The sequence below is a fragment of the Syzygium oleosum genome, unplaced genomic scaffold (assembly GCF_021117445.2).
Source record: "Syzygium oleosum isolate NSW1041296 unplaced genomic scaffold, Sole_v2.1 Sole_v2.04, whole genome shotgun sequence".
In the NCBI taxonomy this organism is placed as follows: Eukaryota; Viridiplantae; Streptophyta; class Magnoliopsida; order Myrtales; family Myrtaceae; genus Syzygium; species Syzygium oleosum.
The window spans coordinates 5512613-5533200 of NW_026607488.1; the positions used below are offsets into that span (position 1 = coordinate 5512613).

General features: G+C 37.6%; 1 protein-coding gene across 1 annotated transcript; it reads left to right on the plus strand.

Annotated features, from left to right (window-relative positions):
- The first annotated feature begins 14962 nt into the window (after positions 1 to 14962).
- LOC115674279 (molybdate transporter 1-like) lies at positions 14963 to 16617 on the plus strand. Its single transcript, XM_030596628.2, has one exon. It carries the CDS (start codon positions 15121 to 15123, stop codon positions 16441 to 16443), a length of 1323 nt encoding a protein of 440 aa, XP_030452488.1. The 5' UTR covers positions 14963 to 15120; the 3' UTR covers positions 16444 to 16617.
- The last annotated feature ends 3971 nt before the right edge of the window (positions 16618 to 20588 follow it).

Here is a 20588-nt window from a genome sequence, read left to right on the forward strand (position 1 = left end):
TTCGTTATCACAATCCTCTGAGCTACTGCCGTTGTCACCACTTTGCTCATATTCCGTATCATCACGATCTGCCGTTGGAGCTCTACCATCCTGGTTTACTGAAGTGCCCTCATCCACTACCCCAATTGATGCTTTCCTTCCTTGCTGATATGCCCTCACTTCTTCCCTTGCAACTGCAATGTCTTCATCATCAACATCGCCCTCGTAAATTGTATGCAGTAATGTTTCCTCATCGTCATCATTGGACAATGCAACATCCCAAGAACCCAAATTGATTCTACTCGATGATTCAGGTAGTGTCTCCTCTTCATCATCACCTAAGCCACCACTTTTCTAAGTTGCTCACATATCTCTAGCACACGAGCTGTGAGGGAAGCCTCGGTGTCCTCAGATATCCGATCTTGTTCTAAAACAGATCTATCACCAACCTCAGATTCAATACCAACTTCCAACACTATTTCCTCATACTCAGCACCAACAGTTTCAACATACACATAAACCTCATGACGATGAAGAAAATGGTAAACTATATCTCTCACACCACCATCATCATACAGATATCTCAATCCATCTTTCAGACTCTTACCAGGTATTTGATAGTGCAAATTTCCTACTTTGCACCGCAACTGTTTCGATATATCTTTCTCAAGGTCTTCATATGATAGATTACTGATGCTGACCCTAACAATAGCAACACTTCCTCCAACATATTTCCACACTTCTCCAGTAACAAGCTTCCCACCATAGCACATAGTAATGGGCGCAGTGCTATCATCCATTTTAACACTGTAGTCAAGACAAAAAAAAATTATTCTATTGTCCGGGACCACAACTCATACAGATGACAAGTTGTACGATTTGTCCCCACTTTCAATAAATAATACATAGACACAAGAGGACAAGTTGAGCAATCGATTCGGTCCCCACTTTCAACCCAATTTTAAGTAAACAATAGACAGAGACAAGACAAGTTTGCGATCGGTCCCCACGTTCAATAAACGATAATTCTGGCCATTGTTCAATGGATACAAGACGACAAAATATAACGATGAACAAAATAAAGCACCCACCTTTACACTTTCGCACCAAACGCTAATCTGGAGCGTCGGTCAATGGCCGTTCAACGTGCTTTTACAATCTGTCAACAACACCAAGACGACAAAGGATAAAGCGAAGCTCATTTGGTTGGCCAGTGGACACAACAAAATCACTCACTAACCTTTACTCACTGTCGACCAACACTCGGCGTGCGACAGACCCAATTTCCTTCTGAAATTGACAGACGAACAAGATACGAGCAAGGGATAGTTCGATTTGCTCCTTCGTCGAAGTGTTGACGAAAATCGAAGCCCTAATTCGCGACTAAATAGGACGATCAATGAGGGACAGAGATCGATCGATTTGAGAGAGAGATAGAGAGATGCCTTAATTTTTCCCTAATCGATCGTTGTATACAAGCAGCTCATGCGTTGGAGAGGAAAGAAACGAAAGAAACGACGACGTTTCTTTCACTCAAAGAGATCCAACGAACGATGTCATTTCTCTCCATGTGGATATCCTTTTTCCACGTTGGACGTCCGTTTATTTTTCTAATTTCCACGTATGAAAAAAAATTAAGTCAGAAATCCATGTAGCACATTTGGCCGGAAATGTCACTCAAGTGTTCTATTTCTACTCCGATGTGGCATTCAAGTGAGCCAAAAAAACGTTATGGCACTTAAGTGTCCTCCGTATAAAAGTTATGGCACTTACAGTGTACTTACCCCGAGGGGGAAAAAGGGAGTATAGCGAAAGAGTAAAGGAAATTTCTCCCTGGCTTCTTGTCCAGGCAATTGATCAAAACCGCCTTAATGTTCGCCGTCAACGGAGTCGATTCATTGAAAAACCTGGCCGCAAACCAAAGGCTTGGCCGTATCCATTCTCGGCCACACATGGTGGAGTTCGAATCGCGGTTGGTGTTGCCTCTTTTGCCGGCCAAGTCCCTCGAGGAGGTTTTTGGGGCCGTTTTGTTTTGATCTACCTAGAAATCACGTCCGGCAACTTTCCCTTCATAGGGTATGCCAAAGTTTTCCCCTGTTTTGTCGAATCGGCGGACCGAGGCTTGCCGGCCTCGGTTCGCGCTTGTTTCGGGCCTGCTCATACCTTTCTCTATGTATTCCTAGTATTTTTTTTTTCTGGTTATGGCTAGTTCTGGTATGAGTTTGTGTGCTGAATGCTTTTTAGTTCTCCCCTCGCCTGTTGTACCTTAGGTGTTCAATGAAATGTCTAGGTGAGGTTCGCGCACCTGTTCTTGGTTTTTTGTCCAATTTGGGCATTCATTGATTGCTGGACGTGTTTCGTGGCTTTCTAATTTGATATCGCACCGGTGTCTTTCGTATTTCGTCGAGTTTGGTTCGTCCGGAGCGATTGCTCCTCCCCCCTCTCTCTCTCTCTCCTCCATTTCTTTGATATAGTACCGACGCCTTTCGGGAGTGGTTCCCACTTGCCCGTGCCCTCGTCACTCTCTTCGCCTCCCGCCACACCCGCTTCTAGTACGCCAAGCCCTCCACTGCCCCCTCCTCCTCCGATCCCGACCCCTCTTCCACCTTCGACTTCATCAGTGACGAGCTCCTCCGATCCCAACCCCTTTTCATTATGGAGAGAAGAGAAGAAAACAAAGAAAAAAAAGAGAAAAATAATGACGTGGAGGGAGATGAAGAGAAATTTACACATGAAAATGCTAAGTGGACCGGTTTTATTTTAAAAAATGCCAACTTACATTAAAATTTTAATTATAAATGCCACGTATTTATTTTGGCCGGAATTTCTCGCCGTTGGCACTTAAATGATTGTTTTTTCTCCGATTTGGCACTTAAGTAAGCCAGCGAAAATTTTTGGCACTAAAGTAAGCGCCGAACACAACATTTGGCACTTCTAGTGTCCTTCTTTCGATAGTTATGTTTTGTTTTCGCTAATTTAGGGATTTTTAACTTGTGGATATTTTTACTAGATACTAGGATTTAGTGGACAACACAACTTCTTGTAACCGCCGTTAGGAAGTTATTTGCTATTTGTATTCCAAAATTGTAATATTGGCCATCCTATTTGACCAGGTCAATAGGTGGTGGGACCCAAAAAAATTGACCGGTCAATAAAGAAGTAAAACGGTGGACGCTTAGGTGCTGCATGAAAACCATTCTGGTTCTGTCCAGAACTGGTTTTTTGTTCCCAGAATCAGTTTTGGACCAGAAACCCGTTTGATAACGCAATTTCATTTTTCTATTTCCGGGACAAGTTTGCTTCCAAAACTGATTCTGAAACCAGAAATGAGAACAAAAAAAAAGTTGGTTTTTCATTTCTGGAACAAAAGTGAGAACCATTTCTGAGGAATTCATTTTCTTCAACACACATATTCATATGGAAGTCACGATCTTTGAGGTGAGAAAAAAAAGCAAAAAATCAAAAATTTCAAAACTTAAGAGAATGATTTAGAATCTGTGGCTACCCACTTTCAGTGAAATTTAAATTTTTTTAGGTACCGAAAAAAATAAAAATAATAAAAATAATAAAAAATAAAAATTTCACAAAATGGCTTAGAAAACCTATGGCCACCCACTTTGAGCAAAATTTAATTTTTTTAGTTGCCAAAAATAATAAAAAATTCTAAAATTTAAAAACTTCACAAAATATCTTAGAATACCTGTGGCCACCCAATTTGAGCGAAATTTTATTTTTTTAGGTGCCGAAAAAAATAAAAAAAAAAAAGCAAAAAATCAAAAATTTCAAAACTTCACAAAATGGCGTAGAATACTTGTGGCCATCCATTTTGAGTGAAATTTAAATTTTTTTAGTTGCCGAAAAAAATAAAAAAAATAAAAAATTTCAAAACTTCATGAGAATAGCTTAAAATACCTGTGGCCACCCACTTTGAGCAAAATTTTAATTTTTTTATATGCCAAAAAAAATAAAAATAAGCAAAAAAGTAAAAATTTCAAAACTTTACTGAATGGCTTAAAATACCTGTGGCCACCCACTTTGAGAGAAATTTTATTTTTTTAGTTGCCGAAAAAAATAAAAAAAAAATAAAAAAAGAAAAAATTTCAAAACTTCACAAAATGGCTTAGAATACCTGTGGTCATCGACTTTAAGCGAAATTTAAATTTTTTTAGGTGCCGAAAATAATAAAAAAAATAAAAAATAAAAAACTTCACATAATTGCTTAGAATACTTGTGGCCACCCACTTTGAGTGAAATTTAATTTTTTTTAGGTGTCGAAAAAAAAATAAAAATAAGCAAAAAAGAAAAATTTTCAAAACTTCACAGAGTGGCTTAGAATACATGTGGCCATCCACTTTGAGTGAAATTTAATTTTCTTTAGGAACCAAAAAAAATAAAATCAAAATCAAAAATACCATTTGGGCATCTAAAAATAATTAAATTTTACTCAAAGTGGGTGGCTAGAGGTATTGTAAGTCATTCTGTGAAGTTTTGAAATTTTTGATTTTTTATGTTTTTTTTCACCTAAAAAAATTTAAATTTCACTCAAAGTGGATGGCCACATATATTCTAAGTCATTCTGTGAAGTTTTGAAATTTTTTATTTTTTGCTTTTTTTTTCACCTCCAAAAATTAAAATTTCACTCAAAGTGGGTGGCCACAGGTATTCTAAGCCATTCTGTGAAGTTTTGAAATTTTTAATTTTTTAAAATTTTTTTTGGGTATCTCAAAAAAAATTAAAATTTACTCAAAAAGTGGGTTGCCAAAGATATTCTAAGCCATTTTGTGAAATTTTGAAATTTTTTTTATTTTTTTGGGCACCTCAAAAAATTTAAATTTTACTCAAAGTGGGTGGCTACAAGTATTCTAAGTAATTCTATGAAGTTTAGAAATTTTTCATTTCTTGATTTTTTTTTTTTTAAAATTCAACAAATTTTCTATTTTCCCGAAATCTGAATTTTTTTTTATTTTCTTGACATTTTGATGATTTTTTCTGGAATTTTTCAATTTTTTGGGATTTTCTGATTTTTTTTTTAGATTTTTATGAATTTTTTAGATTTTTTAATTATTTTTATTCCATTTCTAAAAAAATGGATTTCTGTTCCTGGAAATAGAATTTTCTGTTGTTTATCAAACGGGTTTTTGTTTCAGGAAATAGAAATTTTGTGCTGTTATCAAACGGGTTTCTATTCTAGAAATAGAAATTTTTGGTCGTTATCAAACGGGTTTTTTTTCTCAGAAACTCATCCAGGAACCAGAAATAGAAAAATCTATTTCTGGTTCAGGAACTCATTCCGGAACAGAATGGTTATCATGCGCACCCTTAGAATAAAAGAGACCAAGAGCTTGCAAGGAAAGAAAGGAAAAGGGGAAATGGAAAGAAGAAGAAGAAGAAAGAAGAGAGTGGGAAAAGAGAGAGGGTTTTATGCGTATGCGCTGTGGGGACATTGCCAAGTCGGATTTACTTCGATTTGCAATGCCCAGATTACGAGGTTGTCGGCTCATTTAGTTACACGTCGTTTGGTTTTGGATATTCCCAGGTGAATAATGATATTTCATTTTCGAGTTTGTAAACTAATCTTTTGAAAGCGATATGGATTAGTTATATTACGAGTTAAGTAATAGCATTTTTGTTGCATAAAAGTCTAGCTTAGGCATTTACTAACTTTTAGTATTTGTGAATGGTTTGAGAATTGTTTTATGAAAAGAATTATGAAATGATATATATATCTATTGTGATACGAACTGGTTAAGGACAAAGTGCTACACAATGACGTGCATCTTATGGAAGCCACCTCTAGGGCTTTGTGGTCAAGGGTTAAGTGCTACACGGCGACGCGAGTCTCGTACGAGCCACCTTTAAGGCCTTGTTTTATTGATATGTGTTAGTCAAGGGCTGAGTGCTACATAGTGATGCGAGTCTCGTGGGAGCCACCTCTAGGGCATTGTACTATGACATACGTTGGTCAAAGACTAAGTTCTACACGATAATGTAAGTTTCGTGAGAGCCACCTTTAGAGGCTTGAGTTGGATATTGAGTATGGAATGGACCTTTGACATGTGATTTGACAAGATTGAGTAATGAACTGGACCATTGATACTTGTTTTGATATTATTGATGAAATTAGTATTTTTGCTATGAATATAGTTATGTTGAAGTAAGATATAACTTATTTTATTCTTGTAAGTTGTTGGATTATGGTTTTGGTATAAATGAGCCATGTCTTGAGTCTTAAATGTTTATCGTGGATGCTCAATCTATTTAGAAGAGATGTACCACTCACTGGGCTATGGTTGCTCGTTCCATTTATCTTACTTGTTTTTTAGGTTCCTTGGTTAGGGACCGATAGTATGAGAACGCTATCCGGAGACTTTTGGGAGTTAGATTTTGGGTATGGTTTAAGGGAATTGTATATTTGTTGATAATTGTTGGGTTGACTGAGTTCTAAGTTGTATATATTCTTTTGATGGGTTATATAAACTCTGATATTGTAATCAACCTGTTGGTTTATCATATATGTTTTGATAACAGGTTGTTGGTTTCTGTTTGAGGCTATGTCCTGCAAGTGGAACGACGGCCGTGTCATTCCCTATCTTATTAGTTTCAAGGTGTGATAGTTTGTAACAATCGATTGTGGGTTGTAAATAGCCACATTGTACTCTTTGTAAGTCTGCTTAATCAATCAATACAAGAACTCAACGTTCTTGTAAATTTATCTTTATCTTTACTTTTTCACAATTTAAATATCTTTCAATTCCTGTACTTTAGTCGTAGTTTTAGATATCTCATCGTCGATTAAATTCCGACGAGTAAGTTAATTGTAGTTTTCAGATCTTCGTTGTTGATTAAATTTCGGCGAAGTTTTTTACATCATCGGGCTTCATAGTTGATTAAATTTTGTTGTAGCATATTTGTTCCTTGTGTTCCATTGATATAACTCCTGTCCAAGATTGCTAATGAATCTGTCTCCACTTATTTCGGTGAAAGGCATTTCGTCGACAATACAATTTCAGTGAAACATCTTTTTGGCACGTCTGGTGGGATGACTTGTGGTTTGATTTGAGGGTTAACAATGGCGAAAACAAGGAATCATCCAAATTCTAACAACGCTGTGGGTAATGATCACAATGGCAGTGACATGGCCGCACACTCAAAATCTTCAGCCATTGACCAAATGGCAGAAGAAGGCCAACGTGAGGGGGCATGCCTTCCCGAACGTCTCACTGAAAAACAGTCAAGAGAAATTACACCATCCTCATATGTTGGCCACTGTGAAGAGATTGTTCAAAGAGCAGTGGAGTGATATAGCCAATTACATTGTGAGTCACTTGTTAGAAGTGACCAAGCCGATCGTCATCATTGCCATGGATGATGTTCTCTCGAGGCGAAGATCATCCAATTAACTACGTGGTAACAGGGTACGTTCGTAGTCCCTTTTCATTTATTGATGCCAATGATGTTGGTTAGAGTAGTTAACCCCTATAAGAATAATGCAAAGGCCCGAATTTTCTAATGAAGGTCACAGTGATGAGAATAATCATGCTGATGTTGGTCAAAATAACCAAATTGGTAACACTAATTTGGCAAATCAAACTGGTCAACAGGCCAGTCAATTTTCAAATGTTGAAGATTAAGACCGGTTCCACTCAATATGAAAAGTCCTATTAAGCCTAATATACCGATTAACGTCGATGATCTGGCAAGACCAGCGTTACCACCTAGGGGGCAAAGTGACCTAGAACGATTAGGGTCAGATAGGGGTGCTATCATACCTATTTGTTGGAAACTACATCCTGAATGAGTCGATAAACATCCTTTTCCAAGAGTCTTTGACATTCCTGAATTTGCCATTTTTATTGGCGAAGATAAATAATCAACTATTGAATACGTTGGTCGATTTATAGCCCAATGCAGAGAAGCATGGACAAATGAGTTTTTAAGACTTAGGTTATATCCTTTTTCTTTGTCGAAAACTGCTTTTACACTGTACAATGATTTACCACTTAATTCGGTGTGTAATTGGGTAGAGATGGAGAGGCAATTCAATTCTCAATTTTATAGAACGATATCTGAGTTATTGATTGTTGATTTGGCCACATTCTATCAATACAATAACCAGTCAGCCAATTAGTTTGTTGGTCAATTCAAAAAGGTTATAAATAGATGCCTTACTTAAGTCTCAAAGAAAGAATACAAAAATTTGGCTTTCGATGGATTGAAATTCAATTTAAGAAAAAAATTTGAAGGCCAAAATTTTGCAGATTTATTTCAATTGGCAACGCAAATGTCTAAGTATAAGCAACTACTTAAGGAGAGAGAGAGAGAGAGAGAGAGAGAGAGAGAGAGAGAGAGAGAGAGAGAGAGAGAGAGAGAGAGAGAGAGAGAGAGAGAGAGAGAGAGAGAGAGAGAGAGAGAGAGAGGGCCACATGAAAACTTTACACAAAACATGGCTTTCGTGGAAAAATGTGTTAGATGATGAATCTGGCCAAGATAACATTTGGCAAAGAAAAATCGAATTTGCTTATGACAAGGGGGTAAATGATGACTTATGATTATATAATTTAAGAGAATCCAATGATCCATTAATCATTCAATTCTTTCAAAGGGAGCATATCTTGACATCAAAAAATGACCAACTTTTTGGTTATCATCGACAAGTATCAGACATAGTTGATAAGAGTAGAGTTCGGTCAACAATGAACAGAATAATCAACAACTTGAAGGGAATCAACAACTCGCTAAGGAAGTCATCGACAACATTAGTTATCGACGAGAGCCTTTATCAAGACTTGAGAAGTTGATCGACAAAGTTATCGACAGCAGGCAATCGATAGAAGTTGTAACTGCTCGGTAGTTATGTTTTGTTGTCGCTAATTTAGGGATTATGAACTTCTTGTGTATATTTATTCTAGATAATAGGAGGCAGTGGATAACACAACTTCTTATAACTGCCATTAGGAAGTTTTTTGTTATTTGAATTTCAAAATTGTAACCGTTGTATGTAATCGTCAATTGTGGGCCATAAATAGCCGCATCGTACTTTTTGTAACCCCCTCAATCAATCAATAAAATAACTCAACGTTCTCGCAGATTTATTATCTTTACGTTTTCGCAATTTCTCTTTTCTGCAATTTGAATATCTTTCAATTTCTGTACTTTAGTTGTAGTTTCAAATATCTCGTCGTTGATTAATTTCCAGCATGTTTCTCAGTCATAGTTTCATATCTTTGTTGTCGATTAAATTCCGACATTGTATCTTGGTGATCACACTTTGTCGTCAATTAAATTCCCGCAAAGCTTTTTATGTCATCAGGTTTCATCGTTGATTAAATTCTGTTGAAACTTATTTTTATTCCTTGTGTTCCATTGATACACATCGGGAATTGCCACAGAACCTGTCTCCTCTTAATAAAATCCGAAGAACGAATTTCGGTGAAATGTATTTCGTTGACGATACAATTTTGGCGAAACATGGTAGTAAAAATTATACGCGTTGCGAAATAACTGCTAGAATGGTCTTGAATGACCTGATCAATGAGTGAGGCGGACCTAAGATCACATCACTACACCGTTGCATGCCGTCTGTAGTTTCTCGTCATATCATCATTTACTTCTTGGTCACTCGGGAAATTATACACAAATATCACTCCAAGTCAAATATGTATTTGCACCCGAACGATTTCTTGCAATTGCAAATACATACCTAAGTGTGATGTGACAAAGAATCTTGTCAGGTAATATCTCTGTCACCATTGTCAATGAAATTCAAAGAGGTGGACAATTGATGCTGGGGAAGTTCTCTATTAAAGCAAGAGGGCCACGGAGTGGAACTGAGCCAATGATAATTACAGTGCACATAATCCTCGAATATCATTCGTGGGAATAATTATATTTAGCATTATTCCTTCTCGATGTTGACATAACCATAGCAATGCAAAAATAAATAAATAAATAAGGGTTCATTTTTCAAATTAGTCCAGTGTGATTTTTATGAATTAGGTCTCCTATTTCGTCGCTATCCATGTCCCCAAAACACGTCACAATTATCCTTTTCAAGATGCACAACTTTTTTTGCTTTTTAGGGAGAGAAAAACTGTATGCCTATAAGGTACATTATAGCCACATAATAAGCGACGTGGGATTACATTTAAGAATCTCGATTGCTAATTTATACGAGCGCGGCGCATTTTCAAATTCGTCCAGATATGACAAGACAGTTGAGATCGTTAAAGATGCTTACATGAGATGCTTTACTTATATGAAAAATCCTCTGTCCAAGAGCTTTAACCACGCTCGCAAGAAATCATTTTCAAAGCGTTTGACTTTGTTCAAAAGGGCACTTTAACGAAGGGGCAACGTATAGAAAGGTCATTTTGGTACCTCCCTTGAGAAAAAGGGCACTTTAACGAAGGGGCAACGTATAGAAAGGTCATTTGGTACCTCCCTTGAGAAAAAGGGCACTTTAACGAAGGGGCAATGTATAGAAAGGTCATTTTGGTACCTCCCTTGAGAAAAAGGGCACTAAGAATGGCTATTAAGGACAAGACTAATGAGATGAACGATTCTGCCAATAACTATTTGGGATAATCACATAAATCGACCTTGAACTTTAGTTAAATGTGTAACATGATCCATGAACTTTAAATTTATTCAATATGGTCCATAAACTTTATTCCAATTTGTAATGTGATATCTAAATTATTAATTTGTTCAATATCGTCTCTAAACTTTTGGTAAATGTTCTATCTAGTCCCTAAACTATATAAAAATATCTAATGTTATTCTTCCATTAATTCAAGTTTATTGAATATTTTCATATAGTTCAAAGATTGAATTGAACATGTACCAAAAGTTTAGGGATCGTATTGAATAAATTAAAAGTTCGAAGACTATATTGCATATTTAACTAAAGTTTAGGAACTAGTTATCAATCAGGTTACACCAAGATAAGACGCAATCCCCTTTTTTCACTTTGTCAGTGCTTATCAATGCTCATGTATTCAAATGACCCAAATATGGTACTGCCGCTTGGTGGCATGAGAAGTGGAACTTTGCATGTCCATGTCTATAGTATCAAGGAAAAATTCTAAATAAGGGCCTAAAGTGTCTTTGTTTTCTCAAATAAAGGCCTAAAGTGGACCTTGTCTTAAATGAGGGCCTGAAGTGCCATTGTTTTATTAAATAAGGGCTTAAAGTGGACATTGTCTCAAATAAGGACATGAAATGGCTTATTAGTCTCAAAAAAAGACCTGATCTTGTTGGATGAAGGGCATTTTCATCATTTACCTTTTCTTTTGAATTTTTTTCCCTTTTTCCTTTTTCTATTTTTTTTCTTTTCCTTTTCTTTTTTTTTCCCCTATTTCCTCCGCTGGCGAGGGCGACCCTCGCCCGACGCCTGCGAGGGCCGCTGTGACGCCCCAGAACGTCATGTGCGACACGAGTATTTTATTATTACTAATTTTTATTAATAATTTAGCCAGCGAAAGTCAAAGTCTGAACAAGTTTTAAACATGAGTATCACACAAGTTTAGTCAAAATACTTTTGCTTCTTATTAACAACACTTGTCAGATTTACAATGCCTAGACAAAACATCATATACGTACAAAAAATAAAAGACTGGGTAGGTCGAGGTTGCCTATCTACATACTAGATTATACTCCAAAAGTCCGTTTGAACAAAAGTCTGGTGATGTCATGGATCGATGACTTCACTCTCCGTAGCGGAACCACCATCATCTAAGTCGAACCCTCTCAATGAGCCAACTAACTCGGCATCAAAGTTAAAGTACCAGGCAACAAAAAGATGAGGAACCCATTCTGCCAAACTCAAGTCAATCTAGACCATAGAGCTACACTCAGTATATACTGCTTCAGACTCAAGCACAAGCACATTTTCATGGATAGCTTCATGATGTACAAGAGCTCCAAAACGCAGAGGCTGTGGAACATTTATCCTATATGTTTGAAAAATAAAGAAATGAGCCGAAATCCAGTAAATGAAATCTCTAGTTTTCAGTTAGGAAAATCAGCTTACTACTTCACTTGGTACAAACAACATACATGCATAACAAACAGTATGCATAGAACTTGAATGAATGTTATACCTTTTCCATCTGGATATGCCACAAAATCTGATCAATTCAACATTTCACAATAATTTTACTCAAACGCAAGCATATGATGTGAAACATTCATGCTCATGTGTTAGGTTCATTACTTCTTCCCCCGAACACTCCTGGGGCATCCCGACCAACGGGGCATCCCAACTCCGAGGCATTCCGGTACACCTTCTGAGGCATTCCAACCAACAATGCATCTCGACTCCTGAGGCATCTCGAACACTCCCGGGGCATCCTGACCAATGGGGCATCTCGACACACGGGGCATCGTCACCGTTGAATTGTGGGTGAAGGAATTTATATTATTCTCATGCAAGCCATGGCAACCAAGTATTTGCATGCATATACTGACATTCTTTTTACATCACATATCCTTTAAAGCAATGAAATGCATCATTCAAGCAAATAAGTATGAAGCAATACGGATTCAGACTCAAAAGGTTAAAGTCTATTCAAGTTCTGAAAATACACATATATTCAGACTTTGAAAATAAAATCTACTCGGGTTCAGAAATACATACGTTCAAACTTTGAAAATAAAGTCTACTCTGGTTCAGAAATACATATGTTTAGACTTTGAAAATAAAGTTTACTCGGGTTCAGAAATACATAAATAAAGTCTACTCGGGTTCAGAAATACAAACGTTCAGACTTGGAAAATAAAGTCTACTCAGGTTCAGAAATACATACGTTTAGACTTGGAAAATAAAGTCTACTCGGGTTCAAAAATACATACTTTCAAACTTTGAAAGTAAAGTCTACTTGAGTTCAGAAATACATACGTTCAGACTTTGAAAATAAAGTCTACTCAAGTTCAAAAATACATACGTTCAGACTTTGAAAATAAAGTCTACTCGAGTTCAGGAATACATACGTTTAGACTTTGAAAATAAATTCTGTTTGGTTTCAAAATAGACATGTCCAGATTTTAATAGTAAAATCTATCGGATTTTAAAAATAGACATGTCCAAACTCTGACAGAAAATCTATTTATTTTTAAAAATAGACTTGTCTAGATTTTGACACTAAAATTTGTTCAATTCAGAAGTAAACAGAATAAGAATTTGAGATTAAAACCTGCTCAGTTCAAAAGTAAACAGAATCAGAATTTGAGGTTAAAATCTGCTCAGTTCAGAAGCAAATAAAATTATCATTTACACTCACCTAATATACTCCACTTTGAGCAAACTGATTTTCTACCCTTTTAAACATACATAAAAACAGAAAGACAATTTCCACAATCACCTCAAAGATAACATTTACACGTTCAGATTTAACTATTGCAATTACCAATTTTCAACACACTTTAAAGAAACAAATTACATCCATTTGAACATGTACAGAACCAGCAAAGCAGATCCAACCATCACTATATCTTCACTATAAACATACATCAGAATAGCATTTCTCAAGCAACCAAGTTAAAAAGTGTTAAGTAGATTTACTTAGCTTAAATCTAGAGTTTCCACTTACCTTGTGCAAAATTTGAACACCCAAAGGTTAAAGCTCTCCCGTAGATTTTGGATCGGTGAAGGTGAAAGTAGAAAGTGAATAAGGGAATTATGGTTTGGGTGAAAATTCCCTTTGGTATTTACTAAGATGAAAATGAGCCAGAGGAGTAGACGTTGAGGTGGACAAATATATTGCACTCATAGGTGGCACTTCCTCTTTCCATCACGGCCAGATATAAGAAATCAAGGGCTTAATCAGGAGGAGCAATGGTCAAGAAAAATGATTGCTTAAAGCTAGGTGTCAAACTAGAACAAGAAGCTTGGCTTAAGAGGACAAGTGGCATGTGGCCAAGCTTACTCCTTCGTAAGCCACACGAGAGGAGAGTCTGAAGAGATATTTTGGTGAGAATATCTCCCTCCTTTTTAACACCAATTAGAAATTAATAAAATGGTTAACACTACTTAACCAAAAATTAACCAATAATATTACCCACTAATCACCAAGACAACGGTAAATTAATTAATACCGCACTACTATTAACGTACACAACAATGTTTACAATTTTAAACAAGCCGAGCTCGGAACGATTACGTTCCCGAATCCGCGCCTCGCAATTTATGGTCCAACAACGATTTCTACACATTCGCACAAATACTAACTTGAATAATACTTAGCTTTATTATCTAAGTATCATTTTCGAACATGGAAAACTTCCAACGTCACATACATATTATTTCGAAATTTCCGGATGTTACAGCCGCCCTTGCCGGATAGCCACAAGAGGGAAGAGAGAAAAAGAAAAAAGGAAAAAGAAAGAAAAAGAAAAGGAGAGTAAAAAAATATATTTAACTTTTTTTTGACTAAAATACCCTTTTTCCGACATCGGAATAGTCACCAGCCGGCTAAAAGTCCTTATTTGAGACGATTTAGCCATTTCAGACCCTTATTTGAGACTAATAAGTCACTTCAGGCTATTATTTAAGATAAGGTCCACTTCAGATCTTTATTTAAAAAAATGATGGCACTTCAGGTCCTTATTTGAAATTTTCCTTAGTATCAAAGATGGCATCATCAATGTATGTTTATGCCAAATGGACAAAAAATAACGATTTTAAAAAAAGATCAAGAGAACTTTTAGGAATATCTTTTAAATTTCCCGCACGATATAACTTTGAATTCTCATCTTCCACGACCCACGCCCTTTCGATCTCATTCCCTAAATTTGTTTAAATCTTCCGATGGTTTCTCATTGTCTCTTTACACGGATGGTGCTACAAAAAGTAATTACCCGCATGTGATTCTCTTTATGCCCAAGGCCACAACCATCGGCAGGCGTTTAGCCACCCCAACAACGTCCTCTTGCGGAGATAAAAGAGATGCTTTCATTACATTTTTATTTTTCGTCGGCTTTCAATCCATTTGACGACAAACTAGTAGCACGCATCTATAAAAGAGCATCGAATTCTCTCGTCCCGTTTGTGTGGGCTACGCAGTACAACAAGAAGTCAAAGTCACGGAGTACCCTTCGAACACAAACAATCCTCAGACACCCAAATTCACTTCACCGTCCAACATGTTCAAAAAGCTCAGGATCAACTTGGCCATCCACTCGAAATGGGCTGAAATCAATGGAGCTATGGGCGATTTAGGCACGTACATCCCCATAGTCCTGGCCTTGACGCTGGCCAAGGACCTCAACCTTGGCACGACACTGATATTCACCGGTGTCTACAACATGGTCACTGGTGCCATGTATGGTGTTCCGATGCCAGTCCAACCCATGAAGTCGATCGCCGCGGTCGCGATTTCGAGTGCTGATTTCGGCATCCCGGAGGTCATGGCGGCTGGGATTTGCACCGGCACGATTATGGTCCTCCTGGGCATCACCGGGTTGATGCAGCTCGTTTATAGGCTGATCCCTCTGTCTGTTGTTAGGGGGATTCAGCTCTCGCAAGGGCTGTCATTTGCGATGACTGCTGTGAAGTACATCCGGAAAGTTCAAAACTTTTCAAAGTCGAAATCGGCTGGGAGTAGGCACTGGTTCGGGTTGGATGGCTTGGTGTTGGCCATTGTTTGTGCGTGTTTCATTGTGGTCATCAACGGCGCTGGTGAAGAGAATGAAGAGAGGGAAAGCAACCAAGAATTGGGTGATGACATGGAGGATCAAAGCTCGAGAAGGAAGAGAAAATGGAAGAGATTTATGACTGCTCTTCCATCAGCTTTCATTGTCTTCCTGCTAGGTGTTGTCCTGGCCTTCATTAGAGAGCCTAAAGTGGTCAGGCACTTTGTATTTGGTCCATCCTCTTTTGAAGTTGTGAAGATTTCAAGGCATGCTTGGAAAGAAGGATTCATTAAAGGCACAATTCCCCAACTCCCATTATCGATATTGAATTCGGTTATTGCGGTGTGCAAGCTGTCCTACGATCTCTTCCCCGAGAAGGACTTCTCCGCCACATCAGTGGCGGTCACGGTAGGACTGATGAATCTGGTTGGGTGCTGGTTTGGGGCCATGCCGTGCTGCCATGGTGCCGGTGGGCTGGCAGGGCAGTACAAGTTTGGCGGCAGGAGCGGTGGCTGCGTGGCGATCCTGGGCGCCGCTAAATTGATTCTTGGTTTGGTCCTTGGAAGTTCTCTAGTGAAGGTGTTGGACCAGTTCCCAGTTGGTGTGCTCGGTGTGCTGCTTTTGTTTGCGGGAGTTGAGCTGGCCATGGCTGTCAGGGACATAAATTCAAAGGAGGAGGTTTTTGTGATGCTGATCTGCACGGCGGTTTCTCTCGTTGGATCGAGTGCGGCGCTTGGGTTTCTTTGTGGGATCGCGGTTCATGTACTACTTAGGTTGAGGAATTTGACTAGTTTTCGTTCCTGCTCGATGATATGGAGGCAAGGTACTCCTTGAGTTCATCCGTGCTAAAACATGTGAATGCATTAAACGCTTAGCTGTGTCTTATGCGCTGCAATTCGCGGATAAAGTACTCAAGTAGTAATCTTTCAAGTGTTTGATTTGAGCGTGTTTCATCAACTTGTACTTAATTTTTCACTATCATTTCATTTGCTTGTTTCTTTGATTTTCTTTTTCCGCTTTGTATTATTCATAGTTGTCACTTTCACCATATGCAGCTCCAATGTCACACCCCAAATCCTACGGGAATAGGGGTAGTGACACGGCCGTCCTTCCTCACGAAGGACGTAGCCTCAAACCCTACCAAAAGAATCAACTTTCAAAAGTCCCCATCAAAAGTGCTCTCGAATTATCGACCACTAATCGAGAAATTTGAAAAACACGAAAGACGAAAGGAAAGGGCTACCACGGGCCAGTGAGTAATACATTTCTTCCAAGCGGATCGAATAATCACTATGCATCGTTATAAAATGATATCAATCTCATCAATCACACGTCGATGGTTCATTCCATCGATTAATCTCATCAATCATACGTCGATGGTCCATTCCATTGACTAATTTTATGCTCATCATCGAACTATGGTCACATTTAACGCCATGACAAAGGCGACCAAGTTTACCCTCTTGGCTAGGTCTACTACCTCTATAGCCGGCGGTTCGGCCCAGAAAGATGTCCTGATAGTATGCATATTCCTCCCTCAATGGGTTTTCGTCATAGCGATATGAGCCATATCAACCAAAACATTTCTCTAACAATGCACAATCAACACCAGAAAGTTATTTCATGAAACGGTTTTACAAACCGAATCACATAACTTTTCACAATTCCATTTATCAATTAAAATGCATTTCATAAAACATTTCGTAATTGATACGAACTACTTTTGGAAATTCCTTTCACTAAACATTTAACCAAAGCATTCAAAATTGGTCATTTTAGACCACTTCATTAAACATTCTCAATCCTTTTTCAATCGACTAAAAATGTAATAAAAGTTCGATCCAATTTATATAAGAAACATGCTCTTAATAACTTATACTATATTAAAATTCTACCATTTTCAAGACATGAGTTTGTAAATTCATGGAAGAAATAATACCACTCACCTGAGAATGTCCCAAAACCAAACAACGCTCACTTGAACCGACAATCTCGTAATCTTAACAATTAAACAAGAATCGACATCAAAACCAAGTAAAATACTACGATAGCTACGAAACGGCCAAATGACGCTTAATCATTAACGAAATAACTTAAAGCCTTCCACAAATCACTTGTCCAAAGCGATTATCCAAAACGTTCCACAACGTGAAGCATGAGCGCAAAATTTGTTTGCACCAAAACTCTTTCCTTCGAATCCCGTTTCAAGCGAGCTTATAGTCAAAACAAAGCTCATTCAAAGAACTATAAGATCCCCAGCTTGGCCAACCCAAACTCGGGCCAAAAAGCAACAAAATCGGCATGGAAAGCTACTGGTCGCGCACCGTTCACCACGCAAGCTCAACTTCAAAATTTCGTTTCGGGCAAATTGTAAGTCCAAATCGAGTTCTGTAAAATCCCACGGTTCTACGACACCCTAAACTACCAATTCTATATATATACGCCACTAGACAACTCAAAAATCGGACTATGCCGCTTGAATTTCACCAAACTCTGATATTATGCCCTAATTCCGAAAAATACTTGGATTGGACGAACAAAGGACGCGAGCACTTACGGGCGTTGCGAATCAAAGTTGAAATGGCCAGGCGAGGCGTCCGTGGCGAGTACCCCTTCTTTCTTTCCCTCTCTCTCTCTCTTCTCGGTGAGCCCTTCTCTTTTCCCTGTTTCTTTTAGTGCTCTCGGTCCCTTTTATAAGCTGAAGACATCAACTTTCTACTTCTTTAACTTTTCAACAATTTTTTTTCCCTTTTTTTTTCTCCTTTGACTTGTTGACCAGCACTATTACAACCAATGCTTGATAGATTAATGCTTCTCAATCAGCATAATCTTTCTTTCTTTCTTTCTTTCTTTCTTTCTTTCTTTTTTGGTGCTGATTAAAGTGAAAACCAGAACTACATCTTTTCATTCGCTTGCAAGAAGTTTGCTTCCTTTCCTCACATGGGCATCATCGGATCTTTGAATTCATGCACGGAATTTCCTCATTAAGTCGAATGTTTCACCAAGTTTAAGATGCTTATCATCTAGCTCCTTCATATCACCGAGAATACGAGCTACAGTTTCTAATTTGGCGAAGCAAATTCTCATCGCAGCTTAAAGCATCATCCTGCAAGGACGGTCGATAAGAGGATTGCCAAATTTACAGAGTAGTATTACAAACTATTTGAACTTGTCAATGAACATATGGGTTGGTACTGTCTTGGCAAAGCATATACGTGCGGACTGTCTGGATTCATGTGAGCATTGTATTGTTGTTAATCTACCCATCAGTTATGGTAGTCGCCTCATCAGATTTACACACGTCAGTGATTACGTAAACATATAAGTCTGTACTCCTAGAGATGGTCTCGAGAGGATGCGCAAGTGAAATAACATGGAATACCCAAAGCTGATAAGAGTTTTGTTTAGTGCATAGGCTATGCGGAGTGGGTTTCCTCTCAATTAGCCAAAAAGGGAAAAAAAACATGTTAAATTAACTATAGATTAAGGGTGGGTTTATTTCACGAAAAATAAATAATTTGGAGAACATTTTCTTAAAAATGATTGCCGGTACCACTTACAAATATGAATGGACGAAAAGTATTTTTGTTGCCCACGAAAATCATTAGGTCTATTGTTATTGGTAATTTAAAAAAAATCATTCACTAATTATTTCAAGTAATGCAAGAAATTATTTTTAAGAAAATAGTTTCTAAATTATTAATTTACCACGAAATAAACGGAGACTAATTAAGGCGGTCATGGATTAGATATATAGCCATATAGAAGTTATTTTTTATTGTTTTTTTGAAAGTATGCATGCTTGTTTCCCGTTTTGACAATTTTAAGAGAGAAAACGAGAAGTAATTTCTACGAGCTGCAGTAAATGATCATGCGATTTTCGTCTCGGCGATCAGTCATTGCCACTAAGTAAGGCGGTGGTCATCGCAAAAGTTGCTGGCTACTACTTGTGAATATGCTTATCCATGTTGCATAATAACTGTTGGATTGGTCTAGACCTGATCAATGAGCGGGGGGGACCTGAGGCCACACTATTAAGGGCGCGAATAATAACCATTCTGTTTCCGAGAACAATTTCTGGAAAGAAAAATATTTTTCCATTTCTATTTCATGGATGAATTTTTGCACAGAAAGTAGCGTTTTGATAACGATATAAAATTTCCGTTCTCGAAACAAAAATTCGTTTGATAGGCCTTCTTAAATTTATGTTTCTGGTGGCAAGCGGCGCTGACGGGCGGCGAGGGCGAGCGATGAGAAGACTTGTTATTTCTGTTTCTGTTCCAGAAACAAAAAATTGGAAAATTTATAGTTTTCATTTCTGTTCCAATCTTATGTCTAGGCTAAAAATTGTTCCCGGTAATAGAAAAATGAAGTTGCATCGCCAAACGGATTTCTATTCCAAACCTATTCTTGGAAACAAAAAAATAGAAAAATAAAGAAAGAGAATGGTTATTATCCGCGCCCTAAATCATTTCACGACGCATGTAGTTTCTTGTCAGATCATCGTTTAATTCTCGGTCACTCAGGAAATTAAATACAAAAACCGCTTCTAGTCACATATGTACCGGAACGATTACTTGCAATTGCAAATACATACCTCAAAAGTGTGATGTAACGAAGAATTTTCTGAGGCAATATCTTTGTTACCATCAACAATGAACTTCAAAGAGGTTGACAATTGATGGGAGGGAAGTTTTCTACTAAGCAAGAGCCCATAGATTGGACTGAGTTAGTGATAATTACGATGCACATAAAATCTCGGATGTCATCCGTGGAAATAATAAACTGTTTTTGTAATTTGAACAGATAGATAATTTATTATTAGGATTATTTCTTCTAATTGTCGATATAACAATAAAAAGACAAAATAAATAAATAAATAAAAAGACGGGTCATTTTACTTATTAGCCTAATGAGATTTCCATAAACTAGATCTCCTATTTCCGTCGCTATCCATGTCTCTGATTATTGGGTATGCG